The sequence below is a fragment of the Sminthopsis crassicaudata genome, chromosome 1 (assembly GCF_048593235.1).
Source record: "Sminthopsis crassicaudata isolate SCR6 chromosome 1, ASM4859323v1, whole genome shotgun sequence".
NCBI lineage: Eukaryota > Metazoa > Chordata > Mammalia > Dasyuromorphia > Dasyuridae > Sminthopsis > Sminthopsis crassicaudata.
The window spans coordinates 2,527,895-2,550,746 of record NC_133617.1 but is presented as its reverse complement, the minus strand read 5'-3'; the positions used below and the strand labels follow the sequence as shown (position 1 = coordinate 2,550,746).

Sequence of the window (22,852 nt, the reverse complement as noted above, 5' to 3'; positions counted from 1 at the left end):
ATTTTCTACTCTAATTCCTTGAATCTCTTTCTCGGCTCTTATTGCCGAGGCTAGCGTTTCTAGTACTATATTGAATAGTAATGGTGATAGTGGGCAACCTTGTTTCACTCCTGATCTTTCAGGGAAAGGTTCCAGTTTATTGCCATTACATATGATGTTTACTGATGGTTTTAAATATATGCTCCTTATTATTTTAAGGAATAGTCCATTTATCCCTATACTCTCAAGCATTTTTAGTAGGAATGGATGTTGGATTTTATCAAATGCTTTTTCTGCATCTATTGAGATGATCATATGGTTTTTATTAATTTGATTATTAATATGATCAATTATACTAATAGTTTTCCTAATATTAAACTAGCCCTGCATTCCTGGTATAAATCCCACTTGGTCATAGTGTATTATCCTGGGGATGATTTTCTGAAGTCTTTTTGCTAATATCTTATTTAAGATTTTAGCATCAATATTCATTAAGGAGATTGGTCTATAGTTTGCTTTCTCAGTTTTCGATCTACCTGGTTTAGGTATCAGTACCATGTCTGTGTCATAAAAGGAATTTGGTAGGACTCCTTCAATCCCTATTTTTTCAAATAGTTTACATAGCATTGGAGTTAGTTGTTCTTTAAATGTTTGGTAGAATTCACATGTAAATCCATCTAGTGCTGGGGATTTTTTCTTAGGGAATTGGTTAATAGCTTAGAACAATAATTAGAATAGAATTTCTGGGGATAACTGCCTTGAATAATATAATAGGAACAAGGCCTTCCTGAAGTACACAATTTTTGACTATGTTACAATTAGTAGACTGCTACCACCAAGTGCTCAATTTATGATTGTTACAATAGGCAGACTTACTGCTAATCACTCATGTCAAACTGCAAGGAAGGGCAGGATATATATCTCTAATCTTGAAACATTCACTAAGTAATCTGAAGACTCTAGTGTTTTTGCAATATTAGCTTAGAAAAGATACAGACCCTGGCTCTCAGATCAATAAATGGAATGCTTAGATGGTACCTGGCTGACTCCTGTACTTTTGTTTCCATACTCATCCTATTTGGGGGAGCGGGCATCCACACTGGGCACTCAACTTGACAGGGACCTGAATGCCTTGCAGAGGAGAGGGACCATTTGGTGAGCTCCAGGATTAAGTTAAGAGGTGAAATTAGTTTATCTCCAGGCTAACACAAGAACTAGTAACAAGTAAATTTGAGTTTTTTTTTTATCAATGTTATCAATACAGTGCACATATTAATCAGAATGGGACAAAAACAATCAGGTGCCAGGGACTGAGAATGTTATCTGAAAGTCTTAAAGAAGCGAGTAAAGGAAAGAGAATTGCTAATTACTACAGGAATTTTTTGAGTCAGTACAAAACTGCTTTCCTTGGTTTTCACAAGAAGGAACAATCCATGTGGAGAAATGGAAGACAGAAGGTAAATCAATGAGTGAATAATTCAGAGAAACTGGGCCAGGAGTTTTTCCAGTTACCATATTTTCTTTGACATATTTAAAAAATCTCTCTTCTGCCTCCAGAGTTCTTTTAAGTACTAGAGTGCTTAAAGTAGATCTGTCTGCTCGTACTGTGGAGGAAGAAGACATGTCCCAAGCTATAGAATGTTTTAATGTTAACAAGAAAGAACAATTCACAGAACCTACAGATCCCTGTTTGGAGGCTTCTCCTCAATACAGATCTGAAGGGAAACTAAATTCTTATAGAATTGAATAAAACAAACTATTTCTGGATACAGTTAAAAGAGACAAAAAAGGGGAGAAGACATCCTTTTAGAAATGCATTTCGCTTTGCCAGTTATCGAAACCCCCAATCCTAGCATCCAGGACAAAATAGGAGAGAATATCAAGCTATTGACTTGTAGTTACTGAAAGTGTTACATCAGGCTGCTTCCAGTTATGGTTCCAATAGTCCAAATTGTATTCTATCACTGATGGAGAGATAGCTCAAATTTTATTGAGACAACTTGCCCTTGAAAATGCTAGTGAAGATTGTAAAAATACACTATCTAGGGGCAAACTAAAATGTCTTTAGTAGAAATGCTCCAAAGGTGTCATGTAATGTTCTCTAAAATGTAGTGTTCTTTGGGAGCAGATTTCTTGGGGGGTTTCTGGGAGCAGCCTTTGTTTCAGTTCAGTTTCAATAATCACTTCAAATTTAGCCAGGAGTTAAAGTCCAAATCCTTTATTGTATCTTCAAAGTCTTTTCTCTGTGCCTGTGGCCCAGTTAGCTTTAGTAGAGGCTTATCTTTCTCCTTGGTTCCAAGAGTTTTCTCAGAATGTCTCCAGCCAGCACAAAAGGTGGAAGTTGGAATGAATCTTGACTCCTCCTCCCAGAGAGTGGGCTTGTGGTTTTCTTACTTGTGAATCTCCCTGAATTCCAAGAGCAGGCTTTTCCTCTAATGAGCTTGTCAGCTCCTCCCTATATTTGCTCTCTTAAAGTTGTGAATCTTGAGGAATTATATATAGTTAGTACTAAGTACATGTAAATTAGAGATTCATTATCTCAACAATTCCACTGAGTACCTTGTTCTTGTTTTAGCCCATTACATGTGCATGTAGGATCAGATCAATCACACTTAACTGTGCTAAATTAGATAATTATTCTCTATCAATTTCAGTGATTTAGCACTGTGTAAGAATCCTAATAGTGTCAGAATGTTAGAACTTCTTTGAAGCCCCACTAATGACTGCTGCTCTAAATCAGGATAAATCACAATCTCAGAATTTTTCACAATATCAAAGATGCTCTCATTGTGGACAATGGGGTCATATGAAGACAAATTGTACTACACAAAAGGTTGCAACACATTGCAATTCAGCAGATAAACCTTTGACTTTATGTCCAAAATGGTGGAAGGGCGGAAAGTTGGCTTCTGAATGTCCCTCTCAGAATAATAGGCAAGGTAATGAGAAACCGGAATCTCTCTTCAGGTCCAGCTCCAGCCCCAGATGATGGGAGATGTACTTGCCCTTATTCCCCCTCAAACTGTGTCTGTGACCAGTACCTTAAATCCTGTTTATTGACAATATGGGATAAAATATGTGCGACCCCGGGAAGTCCTGTTATGTTCTTTGGTGTCACAGTTTATGAAGCACATCCTATGAGCCAGGCCCTGTGCTAAGGGATTCACAATTCTGACATTTGATTCTCACTGCACCCCCAGGAGGTAGGTGTTATTATTACCCTATTTTACATCAGGGCAAACAGAGGCAATTTCAGGGGTTTCCATGGATGTCACAGCCAGCAGGTGCCTAAGGCTACAGTGGGACTTGATTCTCCCTGGCTCCAGGCTGAGCTCCATGTTCTGCCCCCTTACCTGCTTCTTTGTTCAGGCCAGTTTTCCGGGATCCCTCACTTAGCCCTTGCCCTCCTACTTACCTTGGCTCTCTCCCTTTCCAGCTCAGGGGTCAGAGAACAATAGACTTGGGCAGGACCATGGAGAGCCCTGGGCCCCTCCCCTACAGGCCTTCCCTGTTCTGCCTGAGGCTGGATCAGATCATAGGTGATCAAAGGAGCCTGTGCTGAGAACTCTCTCTGTGAGGGTCAGTGTATGAACTAAAGGCCACAGCAGAGGTTTGTGAGCTCCTGGTCCTGGGTTCTAATGGCAAAGATGCATAGATAGGGGATTCAGCCTCAAGGCCTGGGAAAAGGTGCTTAGGGAGCCCCAGCAGAGCAGGGGGCTATGCTGCCTGTTCTTGTATATTATTCCTATTGATGCAGGGAGTCTCCAGCATTGAATTGAGTTCCTTGAGAATAGGGACTATATTTTGGCTTCTTGAATTTTCCCATGGCTTAGCCTAGTCCTGGCACAGAGTGGTGCTCCATTGTTAGGTTCTCACTAAGTGAGAGACATAAAAAGAGAAAGACCTCAAAACAAAAGAGAAAATCTAAGAAACATCTGACACTGAAAGAGCATGGCTAATAAGAAGACTGTTAAAGAACTTTAAAACCAGCAGGAATCATTGGATTTCCTAATACAAAATGAGACTAATGGACAATGGACTTTTGTAAGTTATCAATTTATGATTATTTGATCATGTTATTTTTTACTTCTAGTATGTACTATGTTACTATGTTGCTATGCTACTATGTGTTTATGTAATCTATGTAATTATGTGTAATGCCTCCAATATTGATGGATTTATGTTTCAAGTTCATGACCACCCTATGTTCTAAATAAAAAAAAGGGGGAGATGTTAGGGTCTTATTAAGTGCTAATGAGATAATGAGATATTAGGTTCTTACTAAGTGTTAAGTTAAACTGACTTTTTTCTCAAATCCTGAGAGAAAAGAAGAAAGTAAGGAGAGAGGAAAGCTGAACCAGGAACTCATTTTATAGGAGACATTAGATAGGATCTGAGTAAAATATTGCTGTTCTGCATCTGTGGCACATTCTATTCTCACACTTATTAGAATTTAGATGTATCATTTCCTCCTTTTAAAGGTATCTCTTTGCCAAATACCCAGGTATCAAAATGTCCTCAGTTTTCATAGACAATGATGATCTCCATGAAATCTTCCCTTATTTCTTCAGGGACATATGGTCTCACTGTATAGTTTCCATATATATCAGTGACTCTAACCAATCGAATTATTCTCTTCCCACCTTGCATCACAGTACCTTATTTCTCCCTCCCTTTATACTCTAAGGCTTCTAGAATCAACAATTATCCATGTCTTCTTGTGGAAACAGTGAATGATTGAAGCAAGCAGAGTTTCACTGGGATGTAAAGCCAGTAGTCCTCACCCTTTAAGAAATTACCAAAAAAAAAAAAAAAACACCACTGGAACAATGTGTATGGAGAGAAGTTATTTTGAATTCAAATGGAAGGAGCTAAACAGCTATTGAAGTCCTTAGTTATGTCTAAATGTTGGCAAAGTCCCTCTTCTGAAATGAATTCTGTGCAAAGTTTGCATCAATGTTCTATAACATTTACCATTAATTCAACAGATATATTCAAAAGAATTACCAGCAACTCTTCATGCCTGACTTCACCATGCATGAGATTAACAGGAATCCCAATCTGTTGCCCAACATTTCTCTGGGATACCTTTTGTATAACTCCTATTCCAGTGAAGAAAGGACCTTGGAGCACTACCTGCGGTGGCTGTCTGGAACAGACGAGGTCGTCCCTAATTACAACTGCAGAGAGCGAGAAAGGTTTGTGGCTGCCATTGGAGGAGCCACATCAGCTCTCTCTGTTCAGATGGGGACCCTGCTTGACCTCTACCACTTACTACAGGTGAATGAGATAGAACCTAATACGTGCTCTGTTTTTCTGTGCAACCCAGTAGTCGCAGCAGTTGTTTTGGTGGTAGATGTAGCAGGAGCAGCAGCAGTAAATTAAAATGCATTTATGTATAGCTTTAAAAAAATTTAAAAAATGTTTTACAAATGTATTTCTTTTGATCTTCACAACAAACTCATAATGAAGATATTCTTATAACTCCCATTTACACTGGAGGTTATTGTAACTGAGAAAAGTTAGATTGTTATCATGCAGCTAATGACTAACTGGGATACTAATTAATTTGGGTTTTCTTATATCAGTTTAACTCTCTAGTGACTGAACAAAGCCACTGTCGTCATCATCAGGGAAAATGAACAACTCCTGGAACATCAACCATATTGTAAGCCAAGAAGCCATTTAGCCTTCAACCCAAGAAAGGATATGAAAGCAAAACTAGTTATATTTGCCCATTATACAGATAAGTTCAATAATGATTGGAGAAGTTAAAGTGTTTACTCGATACTACACAATTCACTGATGGAAGAGAACTGATTAAATCTTACCGTTATTGACTTTAAATTGAATGAATTTTCAGTATTTTATACCCCATTCTATGCACTGGTATCCTTTCCATTCACCACTTTCTGGGTCTTTCCACATCACCTGGCGATTATCTAAGAACAGTGGAGCTGCTCGCACTGGACACTGCCCTTCTGGTGTGTTATAAAACCTGTCTGCCAGAGCCAGTGCATCTTTGTCAAAAATTAGAAAATTAATGGTATAGAGAACTAAATTTAGAAGTTCTCTAGGGTTACCTGTGGCAGAATTTATAAATGTCCATAAGTCCATTATCCATCAGTCTCATCTTGTGTTAGGAAATCCAATGATTCCTGCTGGTTTTTAAAGTTCTTTAACAGTCTTCTTATTAGCCATGCTCTTTCAGTGTCAGATGTTTCTTAGATTTTCTCCTTTGTTTTGAGATCTTTCTCTTTTTCTGTCTCTCTCCGATGGACAAGGCGAATACGGCTCATTGGCACCCATCTGATTCCTTCTCCATCTGAAGAAATACAAACAAACCATCTCCTCCAGGAAGTTAACCTATCTGGTCCCTTACATTCACCACTTTCTGGGTCTCTCCACATCACCTAGTGATTATCTAAGGACAGTGGAGCTGCGTGCACTGGACACTGCCCTTCTAGTGGGTTATAAAACCTGTCTGCTGGAGCCAGTGCATCTTTGTCAAAAATTAGAAAATTAATGGTATAGAGAACTAAATTTAGAAGTTCTCTAGGGTTAGCTGTGGCTGTCAAAAATTAGAAAATTAATGTATAGAGAACTAAATTTAGAAGTTCTCTAGAGTTACCTGTAGTGGAAAAATTCCCTCTTTCCTCCAGAGCTGCCCTCTTTTATCCTCCCAGAGAATGGGCATGGGATAATGCAAGGGCTTCTGGGAAAAATTACTTCAACCAATGAACTTGCTCCTCCTGAGCATGCAAGCTCTTCCCCAGGAATTCACAAGTAAAACTCTCAGTAAAGGCCAGAACTAGAGAATTATTAAGTACCGACAGCACTTAATAAGAACCTAATATCTCATTATCTCATTAGCACTTAGTAAGAACCTGACATATATGGTGCTCTCTTTTTCCATACCTTACATGTTTATGAGAACATTAGAGAAGCATTAGATCACTTATGTGAAGTTTAGGACATGTTTCAGCAATTTTCAATTATTTTACAATTATATTTATTTATTTTCTTAAATATTTACAAACACATTCTTACTACATCATATTTTATTGCTTCCAGTAATAGCATGTCAAAAACAATTTTTTAAAGTTCCCCATTCTCTTTCTCTCTCTTCCTTTATGATGCCCCCTACTTAAACTGAGAAGCATCCAGATATCAGTTCTACATATACAATCATGAATAATATTTCCATTTCATACATTTTGTAAAAGACAACTCAAAAGAAAGAAAGAAAGAAAATGAAAAATGGTATGCTTCATTCAGGATTCATACAATGCCAATTCTTTCTCTATTGGTGAAACATATATTTTGTCATCAGTTTTCTCAGAATTTCTTGCTTCATAGTATTGATGAGAATTTCTAAATCATTCACAGTTCCTTATGGTACAATAGTGCTATTCAAGTGTACCATGCTGGCCAAGTTATGCTCATTACACTTTACATGTTTGTACCTAGACCTTTCCATAGATTTTGTTTTGCTTCTCATTTATATCAACCTATTCAATTTCCTCGTCATCATAAACTATAACTAGTATAACCATTTTACAATTGAAATACGTGCATTTGACTTCCAATCTTTAGCCATAGCAAAAACAACTGCTATAACAAATTTAGTTCAAATTGGTCCTTTCTCACTTTCAGGTTCTTTCTCACTTTTGTAATAATATTGGTATATAGATTTATCATAGATATTTCTGGATGGAAGGATATGAACAGTTTTAAAGCCTTTTGATCATCTTTTCAAATTTTTTCCCATAATAATTGGATCAGATCACAATTCCAGCAACAGTGTGTTATATCCCTACTTTACAATATCCCTTACAGGATTTTCTATGATTCCCTTTTTTGTTATGTTAATCAATCTAATAAGTGGGATGTGGTACTTCAGAGTTATTTCAACTTGCACATCTCTAAAAATAGTGATTCAGAATTTTTTCATATGACTAGAGATAACTTTATATTTAAGAAATGAAGTCAATCTACACTACACATTGCCATTCCCTTGCCCAGTTTACTGCTGAATTTTACCAGAGACACTTCTTACAAAAATTTTCCACGTTTTCTGCTTTCCTTTTATGTTTTTGGGATATTCGTAAGTCTGATAAGTATCTTTTGCTACATCCAAGTTGTTTTGAATTGAATTTTTCTAATGTTGAAAAAACATTTTTTTGTTTCCTGTTTGTTCTATTTATAGCAATTATATATGAAGAAGAATAAGCTGTCATTATACTTGAAAAGTCATATTCTTGGAAATCCTTAGTGATTGGGAGGATGTCAGCTACTGAGCTACATTGTACTGGGGGTCTCTTTCCTGTATCACTAATCACTAAGCTCTTTAGCAATCTCAGTTTTCTGATTTGACAAAGCCAGAAATAGCTATTCAGGGTCTATTGCAAACCAGTTAGATTTTCTTGTTAAAAACACCACAATGAAAACCAGTAATGACATCTACAGCTGAATATTATTGTGTCTCAAATCAAAAAAGTACCCAGTTCTGATCATGTGGTTTTCTTTTATTCACCAAAGAAAACCTTGTCTTCAGCCTCAATAATATAGAGCTGGTTTACTCTAGAAATTTTTTCTGGGCCAAAGATCAAATGAAGAAATAATTTATATATTCTGGTTCCCTTGGGAAGCTTAAGGAAGATTCCTTGCTTGAATGCTTTCAATAAGTCATTGTCTTTTTGAGAGCTCAGAGAGAAATTGTCATTTATGATAAACTTTACAATAAAATCTAAAACTTTCTTCTAACAATAAATATGCCCATTTAACTGTGTATTTTACATTAGTTCTCTCAGGAGCAGCATGCACCTGCTCATCCATATTTTTTTCCTCATCCAGATTACTTATGGTCCATTTGATCGCAGTCTTGCTGACAAAGTCCAGTTTCCTTCCCTCTATCAGATGGCCCACAAGTCCTCTTCTCTTCACCGAGGAATTGTCCGCTTATTGGCATATTTTCAATAGAACTGGATAGGTCTGATTGTCTTTGATGATATGAGAGGTGAGGAATTCCTCAGGGAAATGAGAGAAGAAATGAAAAAAAATAGAGTTTGTGTGTCCTTCACAGAGAAGATCCCTCTCAGTGACAGAAAAAACAGGGAGACCTCTGAGGCCTTCAAGTCCAGGATCCTAATTTCAGAAGTCAAAGTCATTGTCATTCATACTGACACAGATTCATCAACAATTATGGGAGACACACCAGGATTTTTATTCCCAACCAAGAAGGTGTGGATTGCCACATCTCATTTAGACACTACAACCAGAGCCCTGTACCATTATGGTTTCACTTTCCATGCTTCTCTCTACTTTTCACACTTGACTAGTCCAGTCCCTGGCTTTGAGAGTTTTATCAGGGAGCATCAATCTCCTTTAAAAATGAGGGAATATTTTATCCAAGCATATAGGCCATCTCCTTTGAAATGCTCAGATCAACCAGATATCCCAGAGCAAGATTTATACTTATCAAATGCCTCCCTGAAACATTTACCTTTTTACCCTGTGGACATGACCACATCCGCCTTGTGTTACAACATCTACAATCCTTTTTATGCTGTGGCTTGGGCTCTCCATAAAATACTGATGAAAAAATCTGAGAAAAGATCCTTGGGAAATGAAGGATCTGTATTGCCTCATCCATGGCAGGTAATACGGAAAGCGTGGTGCCTTTTTAGCTATGATTTTTTCAGTAGGTATTTAAGTAAGAAGTGGGACACGGGAGACATTGAAGACTTTTCAGTTTCTAAAACTATTCTGATTGTATATTCCTCAAAGATTTTATTGTTGATTTCCAATATTTGTCAAATAGGATATAAAGTTCAAATGAAATGTCCTTTCTAGAATCTTAGAGTTATAAATAACCTTAGGTTTCATATTTCCTATTCAGCTCTGTATTTGAAGGCCCTTTATTTCATTAGAAACCCAATTTTTTTCCTGAAGGACTGAACCCAGGTTTTCTGGGTAGGTGATCTTTAGTTGTAAACCAGATCCTTCCCCCCCCCCAAATTAGTCTATTCTGTGCACTTTGGTTTTTTCAATTAAGGAAGTGAGGATTCTTTTTTCATCCTCAATGTGGCTGTAATGTATAGATGTGTTTCTTTCTGCATCCTTGCACTATTTTCTCCTTCACCTTGGAGATCTAGAATTGGGCTATAATATCCCTGGTGACGTCCTTGGGGATCTTTTTCATTAGATGATTGGTAGCTTCTTTCATACTCGATTTTCCCTTCATATTCTGGAATGCAGGAGAAATTTACTTGATAATTTCTAGAAAGATAGAATTCATGTTCTTTTTCATTGTAGAACTTGTGTAGTCTCATAATGTTAAATGATCTCCCTTCTTTCTGATTTCCAGGTTAGTGTTTTCCATTGTGATACTGCATACTGTTTTTCATTCTTTTTCCTTTTGGTTTTGTATTTAATTTCTCGAAACATCATTACCTTCTACCTTCTTAGTTCTAATTTTTAAGGAAATATTCTCCTCAATGGGCCTCTATATTTCCTGTTCAATTTGTTGAATTCTGATTTCTAAGCCTTGTTTCTCTTATATGTCTTTTTCTGCTTCCCTTTACATCTCTCTCAATTTTATTCATGTTTTTTTCTTTACCTCTCTGACTTCATTTTGAAAATTCATTTAGAACTGTTCTGTGGCTTTAGACCAATTCTTACTTTCACTGAGGACTTTGGATATAGGAGTTTTGACTTTATTTTTTTCTTAGTATGGATTTTTCATCTTCCTGCTCATCACAATAATTTTTTATGATCAGGACCATTTTCAGTTGTTTGCCAATTTTCCCAGACTATTCTTTGACTTTACCTGTGTATTTACACACAGGTACCCTGTTTCCAGGGTAAAGGGATCAATGTCCCAAGCTTCAGAAATTTTGTACAGCTATTTTCAGGGATTCTTCTAGGGAGCTGGAAGTTTCACTTCTCCCAAGGTTGTCTGATTTTGGAAGAAATCTGTTTATTAATGTCTTGGCCTCTATTCTGTTCTGTGAGTTACCATAAGCACTTTTTCCTGCCCTGCAGGTGTGAGAAGATCCATATTCTGCTGTTGTTTAATATTCTTGTGTGCTAGTTCTCCTCCTCACTTTCAAACTATAAGCCAGGAATGTGTGCTCCATCTGGGTACTAGCAAAGCAACCGAGTCCTGTCCCAGGGCTTTAAAAGAGACCCCTGTGATACCCTTCTGACAAGCTCCTCAACCCTCTTAACATCTGTGGTACAATAGCTGCTGCCACTTCTGCAGTCTCCTCAGGTGTTGTATGTTTAGAAGCTAGTGTACTGAGATCCTGGTTTACACCAAATGCTTTGAATGTCACACAAATGATTTTAAAGTTTATCCTGGAGATGGGAGAAAACCACTGGAGATTCTTAAGGATGGGAGTGCCAGGGTCTAGCCTGCACTTCAGAACAATCCCTTCCAAGGCAGGATAGAGGACAGAATAGGAGAGGTTTAAGGGAGAGGCAACCAGGAGGAGGATGCAATAATCCCAATGTGAAGTCAGGGGCATGTTCTGGTAGCAGAGAACAGCAGGGGAACACATTAGAGAGATGTTGCAAGCAGACCTTGGCAGTGAGGGAGTGAGAAACAATGAGGATTTGAATGTGAAATTGAAACTACAAACCTGGGAGTTGCAGGTAACCCTGCGGGCTTCAGAGGGCCATTTCTGTGTCCCAGAAGAAACCCCGATTTGACCCCACCTAAAAATAAGAGCACAAGACTCCTTAAATTCTCATGTACAATTGCCTTTCCCCCAGGTACGATTCCCTGATGAGCATTGTCCTCTTTTTCAGCTGCACTCCTACCTGAAGAACACCCAGTTTAAGAACATTGTTGGTGAGCAGGTGTTTGTGGATGAGAACAGACGTACAGAGGCCCAGTATGCCATTATAAACTATATATACTTTGATCTTTATAATGATCATCTTCTGTACGTGGGGGATTTTATCCCAGAAGCTCAGCTGGGTCAAGATTTTACAATTTGTGCAAATGTCATAGTGTGGAACCTGTGGAGTTCAAAGGTCAGAGACATTATTGTTAATTTATGCTCCTAAACAGGAACTACATATATTTATAGATATCTGTGTGAATACATATAACTTTACATATACATGTAACTAAATTTCTCTGTCTTTAATAATATACCATATAGAGGTTCATAAATATAATAAAGTATTATAGTGCTGTAAGAAATGTTAAAGAGGGTTGATACAGAGAAAACAGGGGACACATGTATGAACTTATGACAAGTGAAAGAGAACCAGGGCTTACAGTCTAGTCAGTTTTCCACCCAGCTGCACCTGTCACTAATGGAGAGTACACCACATAATGTGTGTGTGAGTGTGTGTGTGTGTGTGTGTGTGTGTGTGTGTGTATGTGTGTATGTGTGCATGTGTGCAAAACAAAAGTATCCATGTTCTATCTGTCTTTGGAGATAAATTGTCTATACTTGCATCTGTCCTTTGTTTTAGAAGTTATAGCACGCAAAATGTCTTAGACTTCAAAAGTATTATTAGAAAACCATTGCTGTTACTGTGCCCAATATTTTCTTAGTTGAACTCATTTTATTTTTTATTATTTCTTGCAACTCTTTCCCTCTTTTTCTAAAATCAACCAGGTCACCATGTCTAATAGCACACCACTATTCTCTCACCATTATATACACCACATCTTTTTTAGTCACGATGGCTACAGCACCTACTCTGGAGCCAGGGGGACCTCAGTTTATATCCAGTCTGAGACACTGAACACTGCCTAGATGTTTGACCCTGAGCAAGTCACTTAATACCAATTCACGCATACACACACACACACACACACACACACACGCACACACACACATTCACACATACATTCACTCACAACCAAGTAAGACCAAAATTTCTTAGAATTATCTTTTATCATCTCATTGTTGAAATGAACCAAGTCCATCAGAGCTGATCATCATATAATCTTACTACTCTTTAAAATGTTCTCAGTGTTCTGTTTATTTCACTCAGGCTCAGTTTCATTAAGTTTTTCTGAAATCATCCTGGTCATCCTTTCTTACAGAACAATACTATTCTAGTAGATTCCTATGCTATAACTTATTCAGCCCTTCCCCAACTGATGGGAATCTATTCAATTTCCAGTTCCTTGTCAGTATAAAAGGAAACCTTTTTCATATATGTTTTTTTTGCCCTCTTTTATTATCTCTTTGACACAGACACTCAGTAGAGACACTGTTGAATAAGAGGATATGCACATTTTCTTAGTCCTTTGAACATAATTGCTCTTTAGAATGGTTGAGTCATTCCAGAACTCCTCAATAATGTGTTAGTGTGCAAGTGTTTCCATATCTCCACCAACATTAATTATTATCTTTTCCTATCATCTTACTCAATCAGAGAAAGTTTCCCTTATTTGGATTTTCATAGTCAATATTGATTTAAAGCAGTGGTCCTCAAACTTTTTAAATACAGGGCCAGTTCCCTGTCCCCTCAGACTGTTGGAGGGCTGGACTCTAGTAAAAACAAAAGCTCACTCTCTGTCTCCACCCCTCGGCCCATTTGCCATAACCAGGACAGCCCCACAAATGTCCTCAGTGGGCTTCATCTGGCCTGAGGTAAGTAGTTTGAGAATTCCTGATTTAGAGCATGTTTTCATATGATGAGAAATGGCTCCAGTTTCTTCATCTGAAAATAGTTGGTTCATTCTTTTGACAATTTCTCAATTGAGGAACGGCTTATGTTTTATAAAATTGACTCATATACATACATAATATGTGTGTATATATATATATATGTGTGTACATACATATATAAATATATGTATTTATGTATTTGAGAAATGAAACCTGCAAAAGAGAAAGTACAATAAAAAAATTCCCCAATTTTACTGTTTCTGTTCAAATCTTGGCTATCCTGAGCTTTTTTTGTGCAGAATGTTTTCTGTTTGATTTACTCAAAATTATCCGTTTTGCATTTTTAATGTTCTCCATTTCTTCTTTGGTTATAAAATCCTCTCTTCTCCATATATCCAAGGGATAGACCAGCCTTTATTCTCAAAATTTGCTTATACTATCACTATTTATCACTATTTATGCCCATGAATTATTTTCTTTCTTATTTTAAGGTAATACTTTAGATGTTGGTTAGTGTCTAGTTTCTGCTGTATTATATTCCAGGTTTCCCAGCACTTTTAGTCAATGAGTGAATTCTTCTCCCAGAATGTGGAGTCTTTCATTTTATGAAACGCTAGATTACTATAATTGTTGACAATTCTGTACCTAACTTATTCCACTGATCCACTATGTTTTTTGCACTACCAAATACCTTTGAAGGGTACTGTTATAATAGTTTTATTTCTATAAGTTCTACACCTTATTTGTTTGCATTTTTCATTATTTCATTAATTCTTGAATTTTGTTTTTCCAGATGAATTTTTAAAATTATTTTTCTGATTCTAAAAAGCAATGTCTTGGCAGGAGGATTAGAATGGCACTGAATAAGTAGGTTAATTAGAATTAACATTTGATTAGATCAGCTTGGCCTATAAATGAGCAGTTGATATATTTCTGATGGTCTAGATCTACCTTTATTTGTAGGAAAAGTGTTTTGTAATTCTGTTCCTAGCTTTCCTGCCTTGATCTTAACAAACTCCCAAATATTATATATGCCTACCATTATTGTAAATGTCTTTTTCCTTTTAATACCTTTGTGCTAAGATTTGTTGGTAACATATAGAAATAGTGACAATATACTTGTGTTTATTTTACATCCTGTGGAACTGTTAATGTTATTAATTGTTTCTAGTAGCTTTATAGTTGATACTCTTGAATTGTATAACTATAACATCATGTTATCTACAAAGAGTGATAGATTTTTTCCTGCACAAATTACCAGTCATTCAAAAATTTCTTCTATTCTGTTTGCTTAAACTAACACCTCTACTACATTACTGAATAATAGTGGTGAGAATGGGCAACCCTATCTTATTGTAGATGTGTTGAGCTTTTCCTCATAGACATATAATATTTGCTGAAAGGTTTAGCTAGAAGCTATTTATAATATTTAAAAGAACTCCATTTATCCCTATGCTCTCTAGTGTTTTTAATAAAAAATAGATGTTGTATTTTCCCAAATAATTTCTCTGCATGGATTGAGATAATTGTATGACATATGTTACTTTGGTTTTTGATATAGAAGATTATGTTGATAGTTTTCCTTATACAGAGCCAGCCTTGCATTTCCGATATAAATTCCACTTGGGCATAATGGATTATGTCTGGTGTTAAACTAATAGAATCTGTTTTCCCATACTTTTAAGTTTTTTTGCATCAATATTCATTAGGGTAATTGGTTTATAATTTTGTCTTTCTATTTTGGCCTTTTTTGGTTTACACATCGATGCAATTTCTATGTCAGAAAAGAAATTTGGTAAGATTCCTTCTTAAATCATTTTACTAAATAGTTTACATATTATTAGAATTCATTGTTCTTTAAATAATGAAGACAATTCCCTGCACCAGGTAAATTTTTTGAGGGGATTGAGTTAACTGATTTTTCAATTACCCTTTTCTAAAGTGAACCAGTTTAATTATGTTATTTCCTTTTCTGTTAATCAGGACAAGCTATATTTTTCTAAGGATTCAGTCATTTCATTTAGATTCATGTCATCTTTATTAGCACAAATTTGTGAAAATTGTTCTTAATTTTTGCCTAAATTTCTACTTCATTCATGATAAGTTCATGCTATTCATGTTTGATACTGGTAACTTGGTTTCCTTCTTTCCTTTTTCTAATCAAATTAACCAAAATTTTATCTATTTTGTTGTGTTTTTTCATAAAACTCAAATCTCAGTTTTATTATTAATTCAAGTTTTCTCCCTTTCAATTTTATCCATCTCTAATTTAATTTTCAGCAGTTCTACTATTTAATTGGAAATTTTAACTTGTTGTAGCTCTAGCTTTTTACTTCAATACCCAGTTCATTGATCTCCTCTTTATCTATGTTATCCACATGAACATATAAAACATAAATTTTCACCATTTACTGTTTTGCTGCAATGCTTAATTACTGGCATGCCACCTTATTATTGCCATTTCCTTGGAAGAAATTATTGACTGTTTCTATCAGCTGTTGTTAGACTTACTCATTATTTATGATTCAATTATTTACTTTGTAATTAATTTTGGCTCTATTTTTCCATGGTCATTTATTAGAAGTACTTTTTATTGCATTATGATGTGAAAAGCATGCATTTTGCACATCTGTCTTTCTATGTTAGATTCAGAGGATCTAATGCTCTAAGAAGTGCTATGCTCCAGTGAGAAAAAGGTCTATTCCTCTCTATCCCCATTCAATTGTCTTCAGATATCTGTCTTACCTAATTTTCTAAAATTCTGTTCACCTCCTAAAATTCTTTCTTGTTCACTTTGTGGTTGGATTTATCTACTACTTATTACTTTGTAATTACTATTTTGCCCGCTCCTGGTTCTATTTTCTACATCATTAGTTTCTCCAATGAAATATTTTATATTTTCTTCAAAATTTTCACTTGTTTTACTTTTATTTCATTGATTTTATGTCTACTAGAGTCATCCATTTAGTAAACTACTTTTTTCTGTCAGTTTTTCACCTCCTTTTTCATTTGGCCAATTATACAAATTAGCCATGAACATGGACATGGAATTTTTATTCCATGGCTTTTAAAAAATTTGTCCAGTTTTATGTTTAAGGAGTTATTTTATTTTTTAATTTTCTCAAACTGAATTTCATTTTTGTTACAATCTTTTTTCTTAATTATAGCTTTTTATATACCACACGTATGCATGGGTCATTTTTCAACACTGACCCTCGCAAAACCTTCTATTCCAACTTTTCCCCTCCTTTCCCGTGCCCTCTCCTCTATATGGCAGGTCAACCAATACATATTAAATATATTAAAGCATATGTATTTTAACATATACAATATATGTATACATATAGGAATCCTAGAAGACAGCTAGAAAAAATGGGGAAAGGAAAGGAAAGCTTTGCAAGAGGTTCAGGATATGAAGCTCATTAAAAGATAGAGTAGAAAAAGAAATCATCTCCCTGAAAAACAGAATTTGTGAAATGGAAAAGATAAACAACTCCCAGGAAAACAGAATATGTGAATTGGAAAAGTTAAACAATTACAGAGAAAATAGAATTTGTGAATTGGAAAAAGAAAATAATTATTTTATAGAAAACTTGGAAAAATGGGAAAATAATTCCACAGAACAAAAACAACTCATTAAAAAACTCAATTGGACAAATACAAAAAGAAATAAAAAAGTGAATGAAGAAAATCATGCTATGGAATATTATTATTATTTAAGAAATGACTAGCAGGCTGATTTCAGAGAAGCCCTGGAGTGACTTAAAAGAACTGATGCTAAGTGAAATGAGCAGAACCAGGAGATCATTGTACACTTCAGCAACAACACTATATTATGATGAATTCTGATGGACATTGATCTTTTCAACAATGAGAAGATCCAATTCTCTTCCAATGAACAACAACAGCTACATCCAGAGAAAGAACACTGAGAAATTAATATGGACCACAATATAATATTTCCACTTTTTCTCTTATGTTTGCTTGCATTTTTGTTTTTTGCTCTCAGTTTATATTTACCTATGTGGTATGGACCAGATCAGATCCACCTTTAGATCTAGAGCCAACCTGATTTTAGCCTCCTCAGGGATTGAAGTCTGCTCTCTTTCCCTATTGAAGCTATCAACAGTTGGAGCGTGCATTGCCTTTTTGCTCAATTTAAGAAAAAAACAAAAGCTATGGTCTGCTTATGGGGGGCAGTGTGGTATTTCCAAGCTGCCTCTATAGACAATAGGAAGTGGCAGTGAAACAGCAGTGGGACAGCACCCACAGGCTGCCTTGAGATTAGCCATTGTCTTCAAATCAGTGCCAGAGGGAAGGCAGTATCTGCAATGGGAGCAGTGACTATGGCTGCACTTGGATCACTCTGAGTCACTCTGGGTGTTGGGATGGTGTGGCCAAGTCCTGAAAGACTCAAGCATTTTGGGGTTATAGCATTTAACCCTGTGTTTATAGCTTCTTTGCTGATTTACTGACTTGCTACCAGGGAAGAGTAGTTGGCACTGTGTTAAAGTGCTCCCCCCAGATTTTCTGCCAGCAGAGACCACACCCCGCCCCCCTCCACTCTGCTCAGGGTGAGCTGTTTCCTATGGTCTCACTGCCTGCCTGAGTCTGTGTCTGGCCTAACCCCAGTCTGTCCCCATGCACGAGCAAATCAGACATTTTCTGGAGAATTTTGAGAATATTTTCAGTTGGCAATGTGTTGTACTCCCAATATCCTTGGCTTCTGATAGTCAAGCACTAATTCTGAGGCTGAATTTTGTTGCAATTGATTAAGGGTAAAGGAGAGCTTAGGAAGATCCATGTGTTCTGGCCACCATCTTGTTACCACCCCCAGACAAATAGATTTTAAAGAAATAATTAATATATGTATTTTTCCCATTTTTGCCAAATTTGTTTTTTAAAGAGTTGTTTCTTCTAGACATTTCCCTATTTCCTTTTCCAAGCTTAGGTTTTTATTTTCAAATTGTCATGATTTTCCTTCATAATTCTTATTCCTATACATTTTTTCTCATCTCTTTTTTAAGATCTTTTTTTGAGCTTTTTCAACAGAGGCTTTTGAGCTTGACAAGAGTTCATATTCCCCCCTAAGATTTTACTCATAGGCATTTTGTCATTATTATCCTCTTCCAGCCTTCTATTATGCCTGACTGATACTTTTTTATGGTCAGAGCTTTTTTTTTTTTTTTTTTTTTCTGCTTTTCTCACTTTTAAAATTTGAGTTCTGTTCCTTGGACACACAAGAGATAGTCTTAAGCTTCTTTTGCAGAAGAACAGGGATCTCTCATTGACTGTGTGGGGCCAATGGTACTGCAGGCTTTGCCACTGGGCTGGCTCACTGAGGTTCGCTGCCTCCCAGGTTCTCTTCTATGTTTGCCCTCGATGTCTCACAGCAGAACTGCTGAAGCCCTGGCTTTCTGGATAAGGACACAGTAGACACTGTTGCTTTACTTTGGCTAAAAGCCTCATTCTAAATTCTCAATGATGGACTTTTCCAGGCTGTCCTAGATGCACCCCACCTCTGCTAGGCCATGATATACCCTGTGCTGTCCAGAAAGGCCTGTCCTGAAGCCATCCCAATATATCTTAAGCTGAAAAATTACATTCCAAATGTTTCTGGGTTCTGTCACTCCAATACCCAATTGGGCACTTGTTCTGCCAAAAGTGTACAACATTCCTTCATCAATTCTTTCAATTTCTCTTTCATCACTTATTACTGAAGAAAACATTTCCAGTACAATATTGCATAATAATGGTGTTAATGGCTACCCTTGTTTACCCCTTGACCATATTAGGAATAGTTCTAGGCAATTAAAATTCACACTTTGGGAACAGCACTTGCAGTACTATCAATGGCCATCCCCAAGAAGAAGATTCAGGATGTTGTTGAGATCTTTCCCACATTGATGACTGAGACTGGGGAAGTCATCTTCTCTGTAATTGGCCAATATATGGACTATCTTGAAATGATCAGGGTGTGAAATACATTTTTGTGAATAGTTCAATAGGAGAAAGTTTGTCACTGAGTGTTGCAGAAGAGTAGGTGACAAATGGAAAAAATAAGTTGAACCATGCCTGTTAGGTTCTTACTAAGTGCTAATGAGATAATGAGATATTAGGTTCTTACTTAGTGCTAAGTCAGTACTTAACAATTCTCTAGTTCAGGCCTTTCCTGGGGAAGAGCTTGCATGCTTAGGAGGAGCAAGTTCATTGGTTGAAGTAATTCTTCCCAGAAGCCCTTGCATTATCTCATGCCCATTCTCTGGGAGGAGACCAGACTTTAGGCAGCTCTCTGCAGGAAGGGAAATCACTTCTCTGGACCAGAGTTGATGGCAACTGTCTGGAGACAACGGCTTTCTACAGGAAGAAGAATCTGTCTGAGAGATTTGAGTTGACACAGCAGATGTCCTCCCAGAGAGCGATCGGCAGCTTCTGGAGACAACAGCACGTTACATATTGGCGTCCACAATGTGGAACAAGGACTTTTGCTTATCCTGACAAGGACTTATTCTGAGCCCTTCAGAGGAGCTAGACTGGACCATTGCAATTTGGCGCCTGAACAGGGAAAGATTTCACTTCTCCAGGGAGTATCTCAGTAGTCTCTACTGGACACAACTCTATTTTTCCTAATTTCAATCTCTTTCTTCCATCTGATTGCCTTTTGGCTGATTGATCATGTCTTAAAATTCTCTGGATGTAATCTCGCCTGCCATCATGCCCCACTTGGAGGGCTGAAGCTGGGCCCCGCCTCTCATTTCCCTGGGTCAATCTACATTCGGAGGCCTAGTGGAGACCCTTGTGACATTTTGGATATGGAGTTTTAGGTCTTCTCTCACCCTCTCTTCTCACTCTATCTCCATATCTACACTGAGCTCTTAGATGTCCAAATTTTCCACATTGAAAACATTGCTGAGTTTCTCTAGAAGTCCCTTGCCAGGAGGGACTCTGTCTTTCTACGTTCATCATTGTCTGGGTGTAAAAAACATTTGTTCCCACTGTAGCACAGCGTCTTATGATCTCCTCTAAAGGAGCATCTTTGTCTAATCCCCATATAATTCTTTTGCAAATCTCATTGGCATTTTCCTTAGCCAGATGTCTGGTCATTATTTCTGTAGCTGCATTTTTCTCCAATAGTTCTTTTGACAGCAGTTTGCAAACGTCCCACAAAATCCGCATAAGGTTCATTGGGACCTTGCTCTATTTTAGTGAATGCCTCTCCATGATCTTTCTGTCCAGGGAGGACACCCCAAGCTTTTATTGCAGCCTTAGCAATTTGCTCATATATTGTCATGGTATAATTAATCTGTTCTGAATTCTGTCCATACTGACCTTCACCAGCTAAGTGCTCAAAAGTGAATTGTGTGTTAACTCCTATTTCCAAATTGCATCTGACTTGGATTTTACATAATTCATGAAACTCTGCAAGCCATAACAAATGTTCTCCAGGTTCTAGGCATGTCCTTGCTATGGATTTCCAATCATTCGGGGTTAAGACTTCATAAGACAAACCATTTAGTAACATTTTAACATAAGCTGATGTTGCCCCATAAAGGGTACAACCTTTTTTCAAATCCTTAATTTTATTCAAATCTAAAGGTGCATATCTTCTCCTTTTTTTACCTACAGAGTCAGTATTTTCAATCACAGGATATGCATGTATAAAATCACTTATATCCTGTCCTTCTCTCTTAGCTTTAACCAATGCTTTTTCTAATCTTGTCATAGGCTTAGTCTGCTTCACAGGCAATTCTGTTTGTGTTTCTGCTTCTTCCCCTCCTCCTTTTTGCTCCACCCCTAAATGGTTAATTGAGGGAAGAGATTGGAGATGCTCCTGTTGCTCAGAATTGTACTTAACGTCATTGTTATCTGATTCATCCTTTTCACCTAGTTTAGTTGACACTTCCCCATTTTGCTCCCTTTTCTCTTCATTTAGAATAGCATTTTTGAAAGCCATGTGGATTAAATTGTAGGTATGAAGTGTATCTTTGGAAATTGAGTTTAGTCTGGAACCAAAGGGCAAAATGTCATAAGGGCAATTGTAGTGTTCACCTAATTGCTTTCCTACTAATTCCCATTCATCTGGATCCCATTCTTCTTCCAGAGAAAAACAAGGACATATGACCTTCACAGTTTTAAAAAGTTCAGTTATCTCCTCCAAAATTATAATCAATCCTTGGCTTTTCATAACCTTGATGATGCTCTCTAAACATTTTCCTTGAACAAAAGGCATTTGCCCCATTTCACTATAAGAGATTGCTGGTTTAGCCCTAAACAAGTTAAGTTCCTTATTTATCTACTAGCACGCTCACTTAATCTTTAACAAAGTTTCCTTGTTACTCATGGTTCTGGGTCAGAGAGACTGAAATCTGGATCAGATGCTATTCCATTGGAATCAGGATCGTGTCTGTCCCTGTTCGGGCGCCAAATTGCAATGGTCCAGTCTAGCTCCTCTGAAGGGCTCAGAATAAGTTCTTGTCATGATAAGCAAAAGTCCTTGTCCCACGTTGTGTATGCCAATTTATAACATGTTGTTGTCTCCAGAAGCTGCCGATCGCTCTCTGGGAGGACATCTGCTGTGTCAACTCAAATCTCTCAGACAGATTCTTCTTCCTGTAGAAAGCCGTTGTCTCCAGACAGTTGCCATCAACTCTGGTCCAGAGAAGTGATTTCCCTTCCTGCAGAGAGCTGCCTCAAGTCTGGTCTAGAGCAAAGACTCCCTTTTCCTCCAGAGCTGCCCTCTTTTATCCTCCCAGAGAATGGGCGTGGGATAATGCAAGGGCTTCTGGGAAGAATTACTTCAACCAATGAACTTGCTCCTCCTAAGCATGCAGCTCTTCCCCAGGAAAGGCCAGAACTAGAGAATTGTCAAGTACTGACTTAGGACTTAGTAAGAACCTAATATCTCATTATCTTATTAGCACTTAGTAAGAACATAACACATGTCATCTTTCATTACATTTTTAATAATGTATCTGTGGAGGTGGTTCACAAAACCAGAATGGCAAAAAACAGCTGTCTTTTTCTTCACATACATAAAGAGATATCAGTTAAAAACGTTTATTCCAGTCTCCTGTCACTATCTTAGGTTCCTTCTGCTTTATGTGCTGCCAGCTGTCCTGCTGGATTCAAGAAGTTGTCTTTAGAGGGAAAGCCCCCTTGTTGCTTCAGCTGCTCCCAATCCTCAGAAGAAGAAATCTCCAGTCACAGGGGTGAGTTACTGCAAGGAACCC

At 37.1% G+C, this 22,852-nt stretch overlaps 1 protein-coding gene across 1 annotated transcript in view; it reads left to right on the top strand.

Annotated features, from left to right (window-relative positions):
- Nucleotides 1-5,013: 5,013 nt before the first annotated feature.
- LOC141559737 (vomeronasal type-2 receptor 26-like) overlaps nt 5,014-22,852 on the top strand; it is a 76,773-nt gene continuing 58,934 nt past the window's right edge. The window contains exons 1-2 of the mRNA XM_074297747.1: nt 5,014-5,259; nt 11,794-11,866. Coding sequence (XP_074153848.1) covers nt 5,014-5,259; nt 11,794-11,866 — 319 coding nt within the window. The remainder of the gene's footprint in view (nt 5,260-11,793; nt 11,867-22,852) is intronic.